We start from the raw sequence: 22,001 nt of genomic DNA, 5'->3' as shown, positions 1-22,001 counted from the left end.
TGGTTACAACCAAGGAGGTTGTTAATCCAAGGAATGAACGTGCACTAAAATATCTCCTTCAGGCGGAGAAGCCTCTTACAGCAGTGAAAGCACAAAAAACAGAAGCTAAACTAGAACAGAATCGCACAAGTGTTTGGAATGTAAATCTCTGAGTTGATTTGAGCTTCTGGACCAAGGCTATATTTATAGCCTTGGTCGGGGCGCCTGGAAGGGTTCCGGGCGCCCTGGGGGGATAAATTTTATCCCCCAACGTTCAGATCGAGTTTTGACTCGATCTGGTCAAAATATTGGGTCCGGGCGCCCCGGAGCCCAAAGTCAACCAACGTTGACTTTTTCATCCGGGGACCACTGCTCCGGTTTGGTTCGGCTCGGTCCAGGTCTTCTACTCCGGATCCGCTTGCTTGGGTGATTTCTGCTATCCGGAAAAGGGCTCACCCGAACCCAACTTCCGGTCTTCTCGAGCGTGCTTCCCTCCGGCTTCTCGTCCCTCGGAATTGCCGCGTGTTTCCTTCTCGTCCGCCAGCGTACTCATCCGCAGTATTCGTCCCTCGGTCGTCGACCTTCTCGCTAGCTGCGTCTCTTGCTTCTCGAGCAATCTTTCGCTCGGAACCACCGCGCGCTTCCTTCTCGTCCGCCGGTGTACTCTTCCGCAGCACCTCGTCCCTCGGACTGTCGTCCTTCTCGCTAGCTGCGTCTTCCGCTCGATTACCTGTGTTCCTAAGCTCCTGCACACTTAGACACAAGGTTAAAATCACACAGGACCTAACTTAACTTGTTGATCACACCAAAACAACGTTGGGGTTCCAACAGGTTCTACATATTTGATGCCTTGCGTCTGAGTGTGTAGGTACTTAGGAATGCAATAAGTTGAGCGGAAGATGCGACGAACAAGAAGGATGGCACGAAAATCGAGTCGACATGCTCTGTGCATTTAAGGGATGAAAAGGTATGAAAGAGTACACCGGTGGAGCGAGAATGACTCGTGCGGCACCTCCGAGGGATGAGAGCCAGAGCAGAAGATTGCTTGAGGAGGAGGCCGGAGTTGGATTCATGTGAGCTCAACTTTGGAAGGCAAAAGGATAACCCAAGCAATTGAAGAAGAAGCCAACGACCAGAGAAGGTGCCAAACGGTCGGCACGTGGTTGACTGATCCTGGTGCCCAGACATCTAAGGTGCTTAACAGGCCCCTTGTCGTAGAGCTATTGCTATGGATCATTTTTTGGTCCATGTCAACAATGGTCCGGGCGCCTGAATATGGAACAATGGCCGTTGAGAAGCTATTACGTGGAGATAAAGTTTGCCTCACTAGAGGTGCTCGGATCACCATCCAGACATCCGGAGTTCACCACATCAGCAACGGATAAACTTGACTAGACCACTATAAATAAATCTATGACTATATCTGAATCCAGAGATAATAATAAGTATGATCTCATGAATCCTGAGTACCGGTCAAATTGGAGAGATAATAATAAGCTTGATCTTACAACTCCCGAATACTAGTGACGTCAAAGAGAGAATAATAAGCTCAATCTCGTGACTCCCGAGTACTGGTGGAGTTGGAGAGAGAATAAGTCGATCCATGACTATGTCCGAATTGAGAGATAATAATAAACTCGATCTCACGACCTCTGAGTATATGTGGAGTCAAAGATAAAATATCTTGACCTCAACTATGTCCGAGTCAGGAGATAATAATATGCACGATCTCACGACTCGAGTATCGGTGGAGTTGGAGAGAAAATATCTCTGTAGGTCCCTTGCGATCGACAAAAGGGGGATGAATTTGTTGGTGTGAGAAGCACTAGACGATTGAACCTGTATTTTGATTATGTCAAAGGGTTCAAAGTTAAGGTTGTTTATTGTCTAACAAGTTTAGATGAGATTGCAGGAAAGTCCTAAGTGTTCTTAGGTAAAAGTCCTAGCTGCGGTTAGGCTGGTGGAAAACCCTAGGGGGTGGTAACCGTAGGTCCTAGGGGTGGTAACCTTAGGTCCTAGGGGTGATAACCCTAGATGGAAAGTCTTGGTGAGTCGAGCGCTTTGGGAAAAATCCTAGAGTCGGAGACTCTAGGTTGAAATCCTAGTAGTCGCGGACCGGGTGGAAGTCTGGACGTGTCATGGAGTGGACGTCTATTATGAAGACCGGAAGCCTTGGACACTGAACAAAAGTCCAGTCAGTCTGGAGAACTAGTCTAGCAACAGATAAACTCTCCTGAGAGGAGTAGGTGAAGACGCGTTCCCCGGTGAGGGAACAGTATGCTCCCCACACAAAGTACAAGCTCTACAAAACATGACTCCCTCATGCAATCTAAACGAGGCTCAAATATTAACTGGCTAAATCACTGCTTTGTCTCACTTTATCTCTCGATCGACCAATCAAAGTTTGCCCTTCTTCAAGATACTTTGTCGAGCGACCAAGTTTCAATAGGATGCTGACTGCGACAAGTATTTGAGGAGTTGAAGAATTATCTGACTGCTCTACCCATATTGGCTAAACCAATAATGGAGGAAACTTTGTAGGTTTATTTGTCATCTAATGAGTATGTTATTGGTTCAGTGTTGGTGAGGCAGGAGGGAAAAGAGCAACAACCTATATAATTTTTGAGCTATTTATTAAAAGGAGCAGAGTGTCGTTACACCATACTGGAGAAATTGGCGTACAGATTGGTTTTACCGCTTGAAGGTTGTGTCCTTATTTTTTATCATATTCAATCATCGTATTAACTAATAGCACTTTAGGTCGAGTGCTCGTCAACCCTAAGGAATCGGGAAGATTGATCAAATAAACCACTGAGCTTAGTGAATATGATATACAATACCAACCTCGAGCAGCCATCAAAGCTCAAGCCCTAGCCGATTTCATAACAGAAATATGGTGTTCTGAAACTGAGGAAACTTAGAAGATATATGTTGATGAATTCTTTACCCGACAGGGTAGTGGGATAGACATTCTTGTTATATCGCCCAGGAAAGATCAAATACAATTATCTGTTTGGTTGAATTATCAGACCACCAATAATAAAGTATAATATGAGGCATTAATAGCTAGATTACAAGCTGCACAGTACATGGGAGCTACCCACGTTTTAATCTATTCAGATTCTCAGTTGGTGGCTCAACAATTGTTAGACAATTTTGAGATTAATAATGAAAGTCTCAAGTTATATGCAGAGACATTTGATAAGTTGAAGGATGAGTTTTAGGAAGTAATTATACAGAAGATTTCTCATTCAGACAATCAAATAGAAGATTAGTTAGGTAAATTAACCTCTGCCATAATTCCTTGGAGTTTGGATAAGTCTGTTGAGTAAATATTATTAGTAGCTTGCATTGAGTGGTAGGTCGATCTGGAGCTATAAAGTGACTAGAGAACATCAATCATCTTATTCTTACAACAGGGTACGCTACCAACTGACGGGGAACAAGCACATATGCTCAAGAAAAGGGTTGGCCGATTCACTATGATTAGAGATTATCTTTATAAAAGAGCCTTCTCGTTTCCTTTACTCAAGTGCATTATGTCGGACGATGTGCCCTATATTTTACAGAAAGTGCATTAAGGTTCTTGCAGAAGTCATGAGGGAGGTAGGTCTCTTGCCCGAAAGGTACTATTGGCTGGGTATTTTTAGCCTACTTTGTAGACTGATGTAGCTCAACTATTAAGGACATGTTTATCTTGTCAAAAGCATCAAAATATCCCATATCATGCTACAGAATTACTTAAAACCTCTATTGTTTCTTTCCCATTCGATTAATGAGGCATGGACATAGTAGGACATTTTCCCTTGGCACCCGCTCAGAAGAGATTTTTACTTGTGGTTGTCGATTATTTTTAAAATTGGTGGAAGCGAAGCCCTTGGCCAAAATAACTGAGCAAATGATTATTAAATTCTTATGACAGCGTATTATTTGTAAATTTGGTATTCCAAATAAACTGGTTTATAATAATGGAAGGCAATTCCAAGGTAGAAGGATCTGAGAATGATGTTTAGGATATGATATTATACAGACTTTAACCTCTATGGATTATCCATAGAGGAATGGGCAGGCATAAGTAATAAATAGAGAGATTATTAGAGGAATTAAAACCAAGTTGGATACGTTGGGGGGGGGGGGGGGGGAGTTGGGTGAATGAATTACCAATGTATTATGAGCATATCGTACAAATCCTCGAGAATTGACAGGCATAACTCCTTTTCACCTAGTTTACTAGGGTAAAGCAGCGATCCCAGTTGAAGTTAGTGTGGAATCCGACCGAAGACGCTTATATGATGAGGATAATGCTGACCGACATCTCATGGAGTTCGACTTGAGGAAGCGCGGGACAAGGTGACAGCTAGACTTATATCATATCGCCAAAGGATGATGCTAAATTATAATAGAAGAGTTATTCCTAAATTTTTTTCAGGTGGACGATCTGGTCTGGAAACGCATCAGGGCGATCTGAGATGTTAATAAATTGGAGCCACAATGGGGAGGACCATACAAGGTGATACAGAAGCTTGCCTCAAGCTCTTATTATCTCCAAGATGCAGAGGGGAGAAAATTAGAAAGACCTTGGAGCGCTAACCATCTTCAGCCTCATAGAGCTTAACAAGTACACCTGTTGTTGGTGCGAGAAATATCTGACGATCGAACCTAAGTTTTGATAATGGAAAAGGGTTCAAAGTTAAGGTCATTTGTGTCTAACGTGTTTGAATGAGCTTGCAGGAAAGTCCTAAGTGTACTTAGGCAAAAGTCCTAGCTGCGGTTAGGTAGGTGAAAACCCTAAGGGGTAGTAACCCTAGGTCCTAGGGGGTGGTAACCCTAGGCAGAAAGTCGGCTACACCTCCTTCGACTAGACTTGAAGGGAAGGCTAGTGATATGGGTTAGGTTTCATGGATCCCCGATGAGGAAGGGAAAGGAGATAGCCGAGTTGAGAAGATTGATCAGTATCGACCGAGATATACCTCCAGGGAGGAAAGCTAATACCGGTCGGGATATACTTTCGGAGAGGAAGACCAATATCGGCCGGGATATGCTTCCAATAAAGTAGGCCAATATCGAGCGGGATATACCTCCAGGGAGGCAGGCCAATATCGAGCGGGATATACCTCCAGAGAGGCAGGCCAATATCGGCCGGTATATCCCTCCAGGGAAGCAGGCCAATATCGAGTGGGATATACCTCCAGGGAGGCAGGCCAATACCGGTCGAGATATACTTCCAGAGAGGAAGGCCAATATCGGTCGAGATATGCTTCCAAGGAAGAAGGCCAATATCGGCCGGGATATGCTTCCAAGGAAGTAGGTCAATATCGAGCGGGATATACCTCCAGGGAGGCAGGCCAATATCGGCCAGTATATCCCTCCAGGGAAGCAGGCTAATATCGAGTGGGATATACCTCTAGGGAGGCAGGCCAATATCGGCCGGGGTATACTAAATGAGGCAGGCCAATATCGGCCGGTATATACCTCCAGGGAAGCAGGCCAATATCGAGCGGGATATACCTTCAGGGAGGCAGGCCAATATCAGCCGGTATATCCCTCCAGGGAAGCAAGCCAATATCGAGCGGGATATACCTTCAGGGAGGAAGGCCACTATCGGCCAAGATATACTTTCAAATAAGTAGGGCAAGGCTGACCGAGACATACCTTGAAAGAGGTAGGCCAATCTAGGCTAGATAATACCTTGAAAAGGATATACCAATATTGATCGAGATTACATACTTGATAAAATATAGCTCAGTACCAGCTAGGATAATAGATTTAGAAAGGTACGGATAGGTATTGCCTAATGAGCATCATGAAAGGTAATGATAATTGACCAGACCTAGTCTAAGTTCAATTTCAACCGATACAAGGAACAATGTTATATTGAATTGTCTATAACTTAAGACAGGACGAACAAGTAAATACAAAATTAGTTTAATAAAGATATTGGTATGTGATTGAATAACAGGTTTTACCTATTTGGCGGGAAATGTATTTTTTAGACTTTTCTGCAAGTACTAAACGACAAAGAAGGTACATCTGGGGTACAAAAAAGATTCCTTAAAAGTCATTTACCACAAGTACACAACTTACGTCATCTCATAACAAACTCTAACAAACCGGGGTCCACTTCATGACTACGGAGGTTATATGAAGTGGTATAAAAAGGGGAATGCTCTCCGTTGGCAAGGTAAGTTCACATCACTACTCACATTCATAACCCTAATTCTAAACTACTGTTCATCTTCTTCTTTTTCTTTCTTCCTTCTTCCTTCCACACCGAGAAAGATCACTGACTTGAGCGTCGGAGGCCTAGCCAGGGATTCCCACCACGGTCTTAGGTCACTGACGATAGTGTTGGTTGGTCTCTTGTGCGCAGGAAGCCTTGGAAGCTCCGGATCTGGTTTCTCTTCGGTCAGATTTCTCTATCGCCATTGGAACTTCGCATCAGAAGGGCATTCCGGGGTTTCATTCTTCTTGGATCCACTTTGGGTTTCTCGGATCGACGTTCAATAGGTATTATTCTTCATCAAGGAAGTAGGTTTTTTCTCCCAGCTTTTCGTTTTGTCCAGCTTCTCAGACAGGATCAGTCTCAATTAGTGATAACATAAAAATTAAATTATTAAAACTTACCAAAAGAGCGGGATAGTTTCTTTTGGATGGGGCTTAAGTCGAATAGATACAAGAACCCCTCTTACATTCATTAGTGGATTGTGAACCATTGGTTACTCAGTTTAGGAAGATAAAAAATGAAGATAGGATCCTGTTTAAGCTTTGTAGGGTCTGGAAGAGGAGGAAAAGAAGATTGCCAAGCAGTAGACCAAGTGGCAGAGTCAGGCATTTCTAGGAAGAAGAAATGAGATTTCTAGCTCTTGTTTGAGGACAGCATGTCCTTGAAGAATACCTATTTTGGATGGGACTGAAAAAGGAAAACCCCAGGTTCTAATTTTTTGAGTTAAGCAGATAAGTATAGATTATGGGGGTATGAGGAATGCCAATTAGACAGAATAATATAAATATCCCACACATTTATCGAAAAGCGTTCGGAACGAATTGTTGTAAGGGGATATGAAAATACTGACTTACTTCCGATAGAAATGGGTGGACAGGGAAACATAAATCGACCACTAATTGATTAGAAAAGAAAGTGACATGGTTATTAGGAGGAAGGTGAGGACGATCGTCTGGGTAAGGAAGATGAATGTAATAACTATGAGAGATTTCACATTTGGAGTAGAGATACGCCTGATCAAAGGTATCAAAGCTTGAAGAGTTAGAGGCGTGCTAAGGGGTAAAAGACTCCTGGGCCATGAGAGAATGAAACTAAGATAGAAGACGAGTGACTTACTAGGTTATCTGGGCCGAGAGAGAAGGAATGTGGAGGGAGGAAGATCACTGGAGAGAATAGATCAGAGAAGATGAGGAACGAGATGCGAAGAGCATGCATCGTTTAGGGTTTTATAAAGAGGAATTCAATCGCCACCGATAGATTGAAATGACCCACATAATGAGGATCGTTGATTTACAAAATTGAGCATGCCATTGGATTATATGAAGCAGTAGATGTCAGCAAACGTTACAAAAAATGAGTAGTGGTGCCACGTGACATTCACCCATAAATGAGCATTTATAAGGGACATGACAAGCGAAATATTTTGTAGCAAAAAATTGTTGGTCCCTTTGGAGGTCGGCAAGAGAGGAGGGGTGAATTGCCCTGAAAAAATAAATCTAATCTTTCTCGGATTTTCAACTAAATAACAAACACTTGTAAATAAACAAAAAACAGAGACTAATTAAAAGAAAACAGACACAGGGGATTTACTTGGTTTGCAATCAGAAGATTGCTAATCCAAGACGAATACAGCGCACTATCTGATGATCTCCTTCGGGTAGAGTAGCCTCTTTACAACGTTGACAGCACAGACAGAAAAGTAAAGGGCAGAGAAACTGATTACAAGTGAAGTAAATAAACTGTGCAAATCAGTGCTATATTTATAGCACTGTTCGGGGCGCCCCAAAGGGTTTCGGTCGCCCAGGGGGGATAAAACTTTATCCCCCAACGTTCAGATCGAGTCAAACCTCGATCTAGTCAAAATCCACTTCCGGGCGCCCGGAATGGTTCCGAGCGCCCGGACGGTCCGGGCGCCCGGAATGGAGCCGGGAGCCCGGACCACTTAAGTCAACCCAGTTGAATTTTTGTGGTCCGGCTCCACTGCTCCGGTTCAGCTCGTCTCAGTCCGGGTCTTCTGTTCCTGCTCCGCTAGCTTGGGTGATCTCGGCCATCCGGAATAGGGCTCACCCGAACCCAAGTTCCGGCCTTCTCCTCGAGCAGCCTTCCTTCCCGGTTTTTCGTCCCTCGAACGTCGTGTACATTTTCTCATCCACCGGTGTACTCTTCTGCTATCATCTCGTCCCTCAGACACACCGAGCTCGTTAGCTCTCTCCCCGTACCGTCCTTCTCGTTAGCCGCGTCTTCCGCTCGACTTCCTGTGTTCCTAAGCTCCTGCACACTTAGACACAAGGGTTAGACAAAACATGACCTAACTTAACTTGTTTGATCACATTAAAACTCTTTGGGATTCCAATAATCTCCCCCTTTTTGATGTGAATAACCCAAGTTAAGCTAAGATAAACATATGCAATAAAAATAATTAATTTGCAAATAAGTCTAAAAGATTTTTCAATTTAAAGAATGTATACCTCTCCCTAGACTTAACATTCTTCTCCCCCTTTGATCACATAAAAATGGGGTTCCTTTTAACAAGTTTAAGGTAAATTCTAACTTAAAAGAAATTTCATAAGAAAAAAAAATTAAGGCAAATTGGGAAAAAATTTCTAACTTAAAAGAAATTTTGAAGTGTTTGACAAACATAATTTTTAAGTTTTAAATTAAAAAATTAAGTTTCAAACATAATTCAGAATTTAGAAGAAATTTTCATAAGTAAAAAAAATATTTTTGAATATGTTTTCTAGAACAAATTAAATAACTCTTTTAAAGCATTAAGTGATTTAAATTAATATTTTTTCAGTCAGTCAATTAAACTTTTCATTTCGATACTTGGCTTCCAGGTAGTGGCGAGACACTAAGCCTTCTTAGTTATTGGAGCAACAACCACTTTCTAGTCAAAGCCGCATAAAGAAATTACATGTTTAATTCTCTTGCTAAAAATGCTAAGTCTAATTTTGATTTTTAAATTAAGCAAGTTTTTGGAACCCAATAGGGGTTCCTTCCTACAGGGTTAATCAAGTATTTTCTAGGTACATAGGTTTTTGCTATTTTTCTGATTTGACTTTGGTGAAACCTATAGTACCAGTTTAGTCCTCTATAATTTTTAAAACCAGAAATATTTGAACAGACAGAGTTTTTCAATCTTTCTATTTCTTCTTTTAATTTTTCATTTTCAAGTTTAATCTTATCAAAATCCTCTAATAGACATGATTTTGCTAAAGTTCTTTTTATTTCTAAGTTTTTATTTTTTAATTCAGTATTTTTACCCTTTTAATTTGTACATAGACTTAGCCATAGCCTTAATACCGAAATAAAGCTGATCAGAAGGTAAGAGACATACCTCACTTACCATATCAGACTTGAAGCCTGACTCTCCCCCTGCTTCGCTGCATTCATTCGACGTCCCTCCCCCTTCATCGATGCTGGGTTCTGATGTACTTTGCCCTTCATAGATTGCCATCAGTGTTGATACGGCTGATAATGGGGGCCCCCCAGAAGGAAAGGGGAGAAGGTTCAAGGTCATATAGCGATCAAAAGTCAAGAGGATGTGGCAGTCAATAATCAAGGTGACTTGGCGGTCAAATAGTCAAGATGACGAGACAGTCAGAGTTGAGCATAGGGGACAACCAGAGGCCTGACAGGCTTGTTGATCGAAGGGGCGAAGCAGTAGGAGAACGAAGGGAGATGACGGGCGAGGTACAAATCATGGGTCGGGATCGGCCGAACTGATCAGAAATGGCCCGATCTACAGACCTGCAATGCAAAGGATTGGAAGTACCAGTCACGGGTCGGAAGCGGCAGAACTGATCAGAAATGGCCCGATCTACAGGCCTGCGGTGGAGGGCTAGGAAATACAAAGCGCAGGATGTAGGTTGGGATCGGCATAGCTGTGTAGAGATAGCTCGGGTTGCAGGTCTGCGATGCGGAGGCCCGGAAATGCAATCCACGGATCATAGACCGGGATCGGCGAAGCCAGTTAGAGTCAGCCCGTCTGGCAGGCGGCATAGCTGTGTAGAGATAGCTCGGGTTGCAGGTCTGCGATGCGGAGGCCCGGAAATGCAAACCACGGATCATAGACCCGGATCGGCGAAGCCAGTTAGAGTCAGCCCGTCTGGCAGGTGACACTTAGAGCCTAGAGCCGATCGGAAGAGGAGAGGCCGGTGCAAGTCGCAATGGATCGGATGAGCTAAGTAGTGCGGGTGCGGAGAATCTCAACGGTTCGTCGAGGATAATCATTACATACCAACACCGCGTGCGAAGGCGGAGGTTGCCAAAACGAAAAGACGCCCTCATAACCAGTAGCAGCCTGCCAGCTGTCCCTCACTACGGGACAAAACCCGTGTGCGAAGGCGGAGGTTCCTAAACAGAAAGATGCTTTCACGACAAATAGCAGCACGACAGGTGTCCGGGACTACACGACAAAGCCCAGCGTCTAACGTTTTCTGACAGGATGACAGGTTCTAGGAGAGGATGACGCATAAAAGGGGAGAAATCCCTCGTACGCAGGTACGCGCACACACTCCCTCGTCACTTTTTCCACAACTGTTTTGTTAGCAGTCGTTTCTTCTTCTTCTTTCTACTTTTTTTTAGGGAAAAAGGACCTGACTTGAGCGTCGGAGGGCCTGATCCGGGGACTTTTTCCCTGGGTTTTTGGTCCCTAACGTGAAGGGGGATTGTCTGAGTGTGCGCAGGGTCCTGCAGTAGCGTCAGCCACCCGTGGGAGCCGAATCACCTACGACTTCCCGTCAACGACCAGGTCACCGCGACCAGCCTCCGTCCGACTCAGCCTTCGGACGGGATCAAGTGCTATCTCGGCGTATTCTTGAATCTCGGACTTAGATGATGAACTATCGTCCCAAGTTACTTTTAGATTCTTGTGCTTCTTGGGTATCTTGATTTGTCCTTCTTTAGTTCTGGGCAGTCTTCTTTTAAGTGTCCTTCCTTTTGACATGGGTAGCAACGCATCCTTCTTCTATTTCTTGGATTCTTTTTATTCTGCATTTCTTTAAATTTATTAGATCTAAAAAACTTTTTAAAATTTCTTACCATATATGCTTCCTGATCCTCTTCTGAATCTGATTCGGGTTCATCCTTCTTGGTTGCGTTTAGTGCGATCATCTGGCTTGATTCCTTTGTTGTCCCTGCACACTTGGTTTCAAGTAATTCAAGAGTAGAGAACAATTCTTCTAAAGTACTTACCTCCAGGTCTTTTGAAATATAGTAGGTGTCGACGATTGATGTCCATTCTGGAGTTTTAGGAAACGCATTGAGTGCGTAGCGTATGGTGTCTCGGTTTGTTACCGTTTCACCAAGGTTCTCGAGACCAGTAATCAATTCCTTTACCTTCGCATGTAGATCGGCTACCTTCTCACCTTTTTCCAGACGGATGTTCGTCAGTCTGTTCCGGAGGATGTCTCTTCTTGCTAGCTTGGTTTCGGATGTTCCTTTGTGGAGCTCCAGGAACTTCTCCTAGAGTTCTTTGGCCGATGAGAAGCTTCCAATGCGGTTGACTTCTTGAGGCGGCAACACGCTCAGCAGGTGATGTTCCGCACGGTTGTTCGCTACGGAATCATTCTGCTCCTTCTTTGTCCACTGACTCTCTTCTTTTTCTTCTCCATTCTGATTCGTCGGAGCTACAAAGTCATACTTTATAATTAATCGAATTTCAAAATTAGTTTTCAGGAATACCTTCATACGACGCTTCCAGTGTGCGAAGTCCCCCTCAAATTTTGGTGGAACAATGCTTGGTCCGGCCATCTCGTTGCTTCAATCGGCGGTTACTCCTCTTGAAGCGCTTTGCTCTAATACCACTTGTTGGTCCCTTTGGAGGTCAGCAAGAGGGGAGGGGTGAATTGCCCTGAAAAAATAAATCTAACCTTTCTCGGATTTTCAACTAAATAACAAACACTTGTAAATAAAAAAATAGAGATTAATTAAAAGAAAACAACCACAGGGGATTTACTTGGTTTGCAATCAGAAGATTGCTAATCCAAGACGAATACGATGCACTATCTGATGATCTCCTTCGGGCAGAGTAGCCTCTTTACAATTTTGACAGCACAGACAGAAAAGTAAAGCGTAGAGAAATTGATTACAAGTGAAGTAAATAAATTGTACAAATCAGTGTTATATTTATAGCACTGTTTGGGGCGCCCGAAGGGTTCCAAGCACCCTGGGGGGATAAAACTTTATCACCCAACATTCAGATCGAGTCAAACCTCGATTTGACTCGATCTAGTCAAAATCCACTTTCGGGCGCTCGGAATGGTTCCGAGCGCCCGGACGGTCTGAGCGCCCAGAATGGATCCGAGCACCTGAACCACTTAAGTCAACCCAGTTGACTTTTTGTGGTCCGGTTCCACTGCTCCGGTTCATCTCGTCTCAGTCCAGGTCTTCTGTTCCGGCTCCACTAGCTTGGGTGATCTCGGTCATCCGGAATAGGGCTCACCCGAATCCAAATTCCGGTCTTCTCCTCGAGCAGCCTTCCTTCCCGATTTCTCATCTCTCGAACGTTGCGTACATTCTTCTCGTCCACCGGTGTACTCTTCCGCGGTCACCTCGTCCCTCAGACGCACCGAGCCCGTTAGCTCTCTCCCTGTGCCGTCCTTCTCGTTAGCCGCGCCTTCCGCTCAACTTCTTATGTTTCTAACCTCCTGCACACTTAGACACAAGGGTTAGACAAAACAGGACTTAATTTAACTTGTTTGATCACATCAAAACTCTTTGGGGTTCCAACAAAAATATATTTTCGCACGTCCTTGGTACTAGCCATAGCAGAAGGCAGATCATTTTTGAAAAAATCATCAAGTAGCCGAGGCATGATCAAGAACATGAGTTGTAAGATGACCCTAATATAAAGGGTGAGCAAATGAAACTATAACTTGGGTCCAGTCAATCGGTTACACCTCCTTCAACTAGACTTGAAGAGGAGGCTAGTGATATAGGTTATAGCGAGTGGATCCAGAAGATGACATGGTAGTCAAAGTCAAGGTGATGTGGCGGTCAAAGTCATGATGGAGGAGCATTCCACACCTGATTCTGTTGATCGCCCAACTTCAAAGTCCTCTAGTCTTGTCCGCACGGTCCTAAAGTAGGACGCTCGGATAAGGTCGATCGGCTACAAACTCGGTCTGATATAAGGACTCTAGGACTTTACTCTGAAACTAAATAAATAATACAGACTTCGATGAATTATCCTTTAGTTAGGTCGAATCGTGAACATATGATTCCTTGATATGGTGCTTGAGTCTATTCTCCCGGACCTGCTCTAGCGTCATTAGCCTTGTAAATCTCTTAATATATGATAGGCTGGATAAAGGCTGGTTGAATATAAGTTTCTCCGTGTTCGGCCGGTTGAGCAAAGGTCGGTCGTGCTTAAAAACACTCAGCCTCATAAAGCTCTTAATATATGATAGGCTGGATAAAGGCTGGTCGAAAATAAATTTCTCCGTGTTCACCTAGCCGGGCAAAGGCCGGTCAGACTTCAAAGTCACTCAACCTCATAAAGCTCTTAATATCCGATAGGCTAAATAAAGGCTAGTCGAACATAAGTTTCTCCGTGTCAGCCCGACCGAGCAAAAGTCGATCGGACTTAAAAATATTCAGCCTCATAAAGCTCTTAATATATGATAGGCTGGATAAAAGATGGTCGAACGTAGGTTTATCCGTGTCCGCCTGGTCGAGCAAAGGCTGGACGGGCTTAAAGACACTTAGCCTCATAAAGCTCATGATATACACTCAGGCTGGGAAAGGTCGGCCGGGCGTAAAGGCACCTATCCTTTAGAGGCTTGACTTGAACAACCAGCCAAGTAAAGGTTGGCTAGATTTAAGATTACCTGGAATCATATCATCTTTTAAATGTTGCTTTAGTATACAACTAATCATATGATTCCTTAAATGAATTTTTAGCATACTGTGGGTACCATATCAGTTTCTGAATAGATTTTTACAGTATTTGGTGCACGATGGAGCAAATTAATATAAAGGAAGGTATAAATATTGGCGGCCTTATGGACGGGCCGAGATATACTCAGTAGACAACTTCTGACAACATTATAACAGCTTACCAGAACCTGTTCGGGAATATTTCTTTGAAGCCTTCTTCGAAGGTTATTATGTCTCTCATAAGCCAACTAATCACGAGAGCATATTCCTTTAACCGCCTCAATAATGATGGAGAGTATAAATGACAAAAGAGATACATCAATGGGTAGATGAAAGATTCCTCATATAATTATTTTGCATTATCCAAGTTGTACACTTTTCATCACCTAACAAACTCTGACAACTTGAGCCACCTTATAATCACGATGGTTATGAGAGGTGCTATATAAAGGGGGTCATCTCCATTCGCAAGATACGCAATCGGCATCATCTAAACTTTTCTCTCGCACGTATCTCCTACTTCGTCCACCTGTTGGAAAACGTATTGACTTGAGCGTCGGAGGGTGTCGTCAGGGACCCCTCCATGGTTTTTGGTCACTAACGATTTGTTAGATTGTCGGATTACGTGCAGGATCATTGAAGAGCTTCATTGCTGGTTAAAGAAATCTTCCGTCGGTCAACAAATCATTCACTTGAGTCAGCATGCCATCACCCTGGCCTTTAGACAGGATCATAATGTATTCATAAAATCAACAGACAAGTCTTCTAATTTAATTAAATTCTGATGCATCCAGTCACCGATCAAAGTAGTTGGTGAAGGTTAGGGCGGATTGTATGACAAGGAAACGCTTTGGTTCTATTCTTGCTCCACCATCACCTTTAGGGAATAAGAAAAGTCATTGAAGAACAGCTTGATTTCCATGGCTTTCCTCATTGTCATAAGAAAGTGACTGCTGACGAGCTCCAAGCTAAGTTTAAGGACTCCAAAGGAAGGCCTAAATTTAAAAGCAGCATAGGTAGCGCCTAAACCCAAAAGGAGCTAGACCAGTAACTGCAGTAGCAGCAGCAAAAGGAGCCGCAAAAGGAACAGTAGGAGCATGGAAAGTAGCAACAGGAACTTCATCGGCATCAGAATCGCAGCTACTGCTTACCAAAACCAGTACTTGCTTTGAATCGATCACCTTCTGTCGTTCATGATTATTTTAATCATTCCTAGTTGTATTGGTTAAATATAAGATTCAGCAGCAAGTAGCTTGTCATTGTTCTAAATGGCTTTACAAACTGTGCTCCGGCCTTAGTAGAGATAGCATGGCCCGGCTCGATCGATCCCTACCGAGTTCGAGTTGTATATAGGAAATTTTCTGAAGTATGAGTTGTAGACAGTATATGAATCAAAAGACTTGCAATTCTACATAAGATTTTGTTGTAGATTTATAGCAATTGCAAAAATAGAATTAAATGCGGAAGTTGCAAATTTTGCTAGCACAATCTATAGATCAAGAAGAGAAAACCACAGCAGGGCTTCTTGATCTTTTGTAGGAATCAGTAGGACAACTAGTAGAAAAAACGAATCTAATCATATTAGAACTACAACCTATATATATAGCCTCATGCCCGAATCTATCATGAGTTCATCAATAATAACGTAAAAACAAATTAAGCATCCATTTTATTACTTTTGATAATTTTTAATATATATATATATTTTATATTTAGGATATTTTTGATAGTTTAGTCTATTATGAGTCATGATTTATCTATTTAACTTTGATAGATTATCTTTCATTATTAAATAATATTTTGTTTTTTTTGAAAAATCCAAGCTTCTTATTTTCTTCTCAAATCCTCATTAAGCTATGCTGTATGGATATAGATACACGGGTATCGTATTGAATACAATACGGATACGATGATATGATAAATTTTAAAAATATAAAATACGATACAATTAGGATAGACAATCATATTCATATATATAGATGGAAAAGAATTATATTTAAATTTCTAAATCAAATCTTTTGAAGAAAATGATTAGGATTTAAGCACTTCATAGGAGTAGAGCAGAAATAATAAATAATAATTTAGGGCATAACTTGACAAGAGGCATCACTATTTGTGTCAGCAAGAGGCAACTAGGATGAGAGGTGCGCAAAAAAAGATTAGCATTTAGGGTTTTAAAACCTACACCTCAATTCAGTTTTATTAATTATTTTTCAATTAATTCTAGAAAATTTTAAGTTTTTTTCAATTAACCCCTGAAAATTTTAAATATTTACAATTTTACTTAACATATCCGGAAAAACATATCTTAATCAACGACACGTTTTTGGCCGTACAAATATTTGTGTATTGTACTTGTGTCATATCCTACCAAATATCAACATCTGATAAATCAAATTCATAATAAACACATTCGATAGACCACATTTATTTGGTTTGTCCATAACAACCATATCCGCATGTTACAACCTCAACATGTAAGCCCACCATACGGAAAAATAATATCCAACACGACTCAGACCTAGTTGCATCCCGACCCCATTTGTGTTGGTGCGGGTTCACAATCATTAGGGTGCCTGTTTTTGCAAAACTAGACATGCCTCGATTAGACAAGAAATTGAGTGACTGAGTGAACGGAGTCAGTCTTAATTATTATCTATATATCTACTGAAATAACTCTAGCATGCAGTTATTAGCTGAAGAAACTCTCCTTAATTAATTTCTCGTTGCCGAGAAGATGGAAGGTAATGAAACTACTGAGTTCAGGAAACTAATGAAAACAAATATCTAGAAATTAATTGGCTTTTAGAAGAGTTTGCACTTGCTGCAAGAATGGGTCTTTTCATCCACTGGACCTGCACATTTGTAGCAGAATGCTCTCTTGCACCTGTGCAGACGCACGCCAACACAATTAAGATTGTCATTATCTTTTCATTATTAATTAATTAATTAATTATGAATTATTAAGCGTTTTGGTACCTGCACTTCATGTAATTACAGCCTTGGCTCCTCTGGATGAAGAAGCCGCAGTTGGGGCACCTCTGCCACTTGTTGTCCTTCGCCAGATTCACCAGGCTCCGCCCGTTCTCGTCGACCACCAGACTCCGGTAGTCCTCGCACGTGTAGTTCTCGTGCCACGGCACCTTGCACCTCGCGCACAGCTGCCTCCGGCAATGCAGACAGTTGGCCACCGCCGTCAGATTTGCCACCTCCGCCTCCTCGTGGATCAGCAGGGCCGAGCAGTCGTCGAAGGGGCAGTAGAATCTCGCCGGGCCGGCGATCGCCTCCTCGCACAGCCGGTCGCACCACCGGTCGAACACCTTGTCGGGGAGGATGAATCGGCAGGACTCCGGCGCCACGACCCCTGCCTCGCACTCGGGGTCAGGGCACCCGATCGCCGCCTCGTTCGCCGCCACCTTCGCCGCCACGTACTGCGACACGCAGGCAGTGCAGTACGCGTGGTCGCAGCCCCTGAGGGCCACGCACTGGAACGAGTACTTCTCCTCCATGCAGATGGCGCAGAAGCAGGGCACGAGAAGGGCTCGCCGGAGCTCGGAACGCTCCCTCGCCGCGTCGTCACCTGGCGACCCGGATCTGGCGAGCTCCGTGTGCGGGCAGCCTTCCTTCATTACTTTCTCGAACGAGTACTTGTCTTCGATGCAGATGCTGCAGTAGTTATCCAATTGAGGCGTGGAAACGCGTTCGTCTTCATGGCGGTTGCGGCGGCGCTTGTCCTTCGTCTTGAAGGAGAAGCACTGGAAGAGAGGACGAATTCTGAAGGGCAAAAAGAAGAACATTCCGGCTATGGAAGGAAGCAGAATGCAGGAGGATGCGAGAAGACGAAGCATTAATTCAAAAGAATCAAACCCTAGTTGTTTTGATTAGGGTTTTAATTAGGAAATCAACGAAATTAGATAAGCATGGATGGTAAAAAATGATCTAATATGATTCTAAAAATCAAATATAAGGACTATTTCAATTCCCACGGATAAATCTGCAATTCTGGCGGTGGAAAAAAACTCATTTATCTGTTTTTTTTCTAACCCAAATTTAACTGAATTAATAGAATTTTTTTAAAAAAATAATTAAAAAGATTAAATTTTACTAAATAATCCTAAATTAAATTAATTGAATATTTTGTTAACCAATTTACCATTAAAATTGAACAAAATACAAAGTTAGTTAATTTCTCAATAACCAAATTAATTGATTTTTTTTAATAAAAATTTAATAAAAAAATAAAATATTTAATATTTTTTTATTATTTAATAAAAATCAGTTTAATGGAATTTTATAATTCAAAATCAAAATCAAACCGATTTAATTAATTTTTTTAATAAAAAAGAATTAAACTTCCAAATAAACTGAACCAAATTTTTGAGATAGGTTGATAATTTCAATTAAATAAATTTTTTGCTCAACCCTACCAATCAATACAACTGTACGTATAGTTTTACTTTAAAAAAAAAGGTTATCTAAAATGGTTGAAATTATGTTTTAGGAAGAAAGAAAATGTTTTTGATTTATTAAGTAACTTGTAGATTGAATTAACCCATGGTTAATTAAATTATTTAAAAAAAATACTTAATTAAATTGTATATGAAATGCATTATTTAGAAAATGTAATAGTCTGTTTAATATCTAAAAAAAATTAATTACTATAGACTTCTCTTTGTTATATTCTTTATTATCCAATATTGCTTCAATTTTCTCAAGAAAATAATTAAAACTATCATTACATTAGCAATGATCAAATTAACAACACGCACACCATCCTACATCAACATTAGTGTTCTTCAAGGAGTTGGAGAATTTATTATCAAATTAACAATACTCACAACATCTTTCTTCATTATATTTTACACTATAATTACAACAATAGTCACTACAAAAACAACCAATATTAATGACAAAATTATCGAAGGAAATATTTTTCCGTTGATAATTCTCGATGAAAATATTATTCCATAAGAAAAACATGGATATTATATACTTTACCAATACTATCACGATTCCGTCGGTGATCTCGATTTATTTCCGATAGAATCGTGATTCTATCGGTAATACCGATTAGGGATTACCGATAGAATCATGATTCCACCGATAAGTTTAATGTATTATCGATGGAATTGAGATTCAAAAATCAAATATCAAGACAAAAAATGATCTAATATGATTCAAAAAATCAAATATCAAGACTATTTCAATTCCACGGATAGATCTGCAATTCTGGCGGTGGAAAAAAAACTCATTTATCTGTTTTTTTTTTCTAACACAAATTTAACTTAATTAATAGAATTCTTTTTTTTTAAAAAAATAATTAAACAGATTAAATTTTACTATTAAAATAGAATAAATATACCAAATATAGAATTAATATTTTTTTAAAAATAAAAACTTAATCAATTTAATAAAAATTAAAATATCTTACTATTTTTTTGATCTGATTTACCTTACTAACGTCAAATAATATTAAGGACCATTCCAATTCCCATGAATAAATCTGCTATTCTAATGGAAAAATTGAAAGGACCATTCCAATTCCCACTGATAAATCTGCTATTCTAATGGAAAAATTGAAAGGATTGGATAATGAAAGTAAACGAAAATCCGAGCATTTCTAACTAAACTAAATAATCCTAAATTAAATTAATTGAATATTTTTTAACCAATTTACCATTAAAATTGAACAAAATACAAAATTAGTTAATTTCTCAATAACCAAATTAATTGATTTTTTTAGGAAGGAAGAAAATGTTTTTTATTTATTAAATAACTTGTAGATTGAATTAACCCATGGTTAATTAAATTATTTAAAAAAAATACTGAATTAAATTGTATATGAAATGTATTATTTAGAAAATATAATAGTCTGTTTAATATCTAAAAAAAATTTAATTACTATAGACTTCCCTTTGTTATATTCTTTATTATCAAATATTGCTTCAATTTTCTCAAGAAAATAATTAAAACTATCATTACATTAGCAATGATCAAATTAACAACACTCACACCATCCTACATCATTATTACAACATTAGTGTTAGTGAAGGAGTTGGAGAATTTATTATCAAATTAACAATACTCACAACATCTTTCTTCAATATATTTTGCACTATAATTACAACAATAATCACTACAAAAACAACCAACATTACTGACAAAATTATCGAAGGAAATATTTTTCCGTCCGTAATTCCCGATGAAAATATTATTCCATAAGGAAAACATGGATATTATATACTTTACCAATAGTATCACGATTCCGTCGGTAATCTCGATTTATTTCCGACAGAATCGTGATTCCATCGGTAATACCGATTAGGGATTACCGATAGAATCATGATTCCACCGATAAGTTTAATGTATTATCGATGGAATTGAGATTCAAAAATCAAATATCAAGACAAAAAATGATCTAATATGATTCAAAAAATCAAATATCAAGACTATTTCAATTCCACGGATAGATCTGCAATTCTGGCGGTGGAAAAAAAACTCATTTATCTGTTTTTTTTTTCTAACACAAATTTAACTTAATTAATAGAATTCTTTTTTTTTAAAAAAATAATTAAACAGATTAAATTTTACTATTAAAATAGAATAAATATACCAAATATAGAATTAATATTTTTTTAAAAATAAAAACTTAATCAATTTAATAAAAATTAAAATATCTTACTATTTTTTTGATCTGATTTACCTTACTAACGTCAAATAATATTAAGGACCATTCCAATTCCCATGAATAAATCTGCTATTCTAATGGAAAAATTGAAAGGACCATTCCAATTCCCACTGATAAATCTGCTATTCTAATGGAAAAATTGAAAGGATTGGATAATGAAAGTAAACGAAAATCCGAGCATTTCTAACTAAACTAAATAATCCTAAATTAAATTAATTGAATATTTTTTAACCAATTTACCATTAAAATTGAACAAAATACAAAATTAGTTAATTTCTCAATAACCAAATTAATTGATTTTTTTAGGAAGGAAGAAAATGTTTTTTATTTATTAAATAACTTGTAGATTGAATTAACCCATGGTTAATTAAATTATTTAAAAAAAATACTGAATTAAATTGTATATGAAATGTATTATTTAGAAAATATAATAGTCTGTTTAATATCTAAAAAAAATTTAATTACTATAGACTTCCCTTTGTTATATTCTTTATTATCAAATATTGCTTCAATTTTCTCAAGAAAATAATTAAAACTATCATTACATTAGCAATGATCAAATTAACAACACTCACACCATCCTACATCATTATTACAACATTAGTGTTAGTGAAGGAGTTGGAGAATTTATTATCAAATTAACAATACTCACAACATCTTTCTTCAATATATTTTGCACTATAATTACAACAATAGTCACTACAAAAACAACCAACATTACTGACAAAATTATCGAAGGAAATATTTTTCCGTCCGTAATTCCCGATGAAAATATTATTCCATAAGGAAAACATGGATATTATATACTTTACCAATAGTATCACGATTCCGTCGGTAATCTCGATTTATTTCCGACAGAATCGTGATTCCATCGGTAATACCAATTAGGGATTACCGATAGAATCATGATTCCACCGATAAGTTTAATGTATTACCGACGGAATTGAGATTCCGTCAGTAATACATCAAGATTATCGATGGAATTGTGATTACGTCAATAATGTGGATTACTAAGGCACACCCCGATCCCGATCTCTATTTACGCACGCACGCAAATATTTTTTTAAAATAAAAACTTAATCAATTTAATAAAAATTAAAATATCTTACTATTTTTTGATCTGATTTTTATTGCTAACGTCAAATATGTTGGATATTGGGGCCTTAAATGGACCAAAACGATTTAGAGGAAGGAAGCCATCAATTGTTGAAAGTCGTAATTGACTTCAAA

General features: G+C 39.7%; 1 protein-coding gene across 1 annotated transcript; it reads right to left on the bottom strand.

The window, feature by feature from the left end:
* Positions 1 to 16,888: 16,888 nt before the first annotated feature.
* Positions 16,889 to 17,880, bottom strand: LOC122026732 (probable E3 ubiquitin-protein ligase RNF144A-A). The gene is made up of 2 exons (XM_042585457.1): positions 17,063 to 17,880; positions 16,889 to 16,970 (listed from the first exon to the last, which is right to left on the bottom strand). The coding sequence occupies exons 1-2, from the start codon at positions 17,878 to 17,880 to the stop codon at positions 16,889 to 16,891; spliced, it is 900 nt and encodes a 299-aa protein (XP_042441391.1).
* Positions 17,881 to 22,001: the final 4,121 nt, after the last annotated feature.

Source organism: Zingiber officinale, chromosome 10A, assembly GCF_018446385.1.
Source record: "Zingiber officinale cultivar Zhangliang chromosome 10A, Zo_v1.1, whole genome shotgun sequence".
Classification (NCBI taxonomy): Eukaryota; Viridiplantae; Streptophyta; class Magnoliopsida; order Zingiberales; family Zingiberaceae; genus Zingiber; species Zingiber officinale.
Note: the sequence above shows the minus strand (reverse complement) of the source record. Positions and strands in the feature narration are given on the sequence as shown.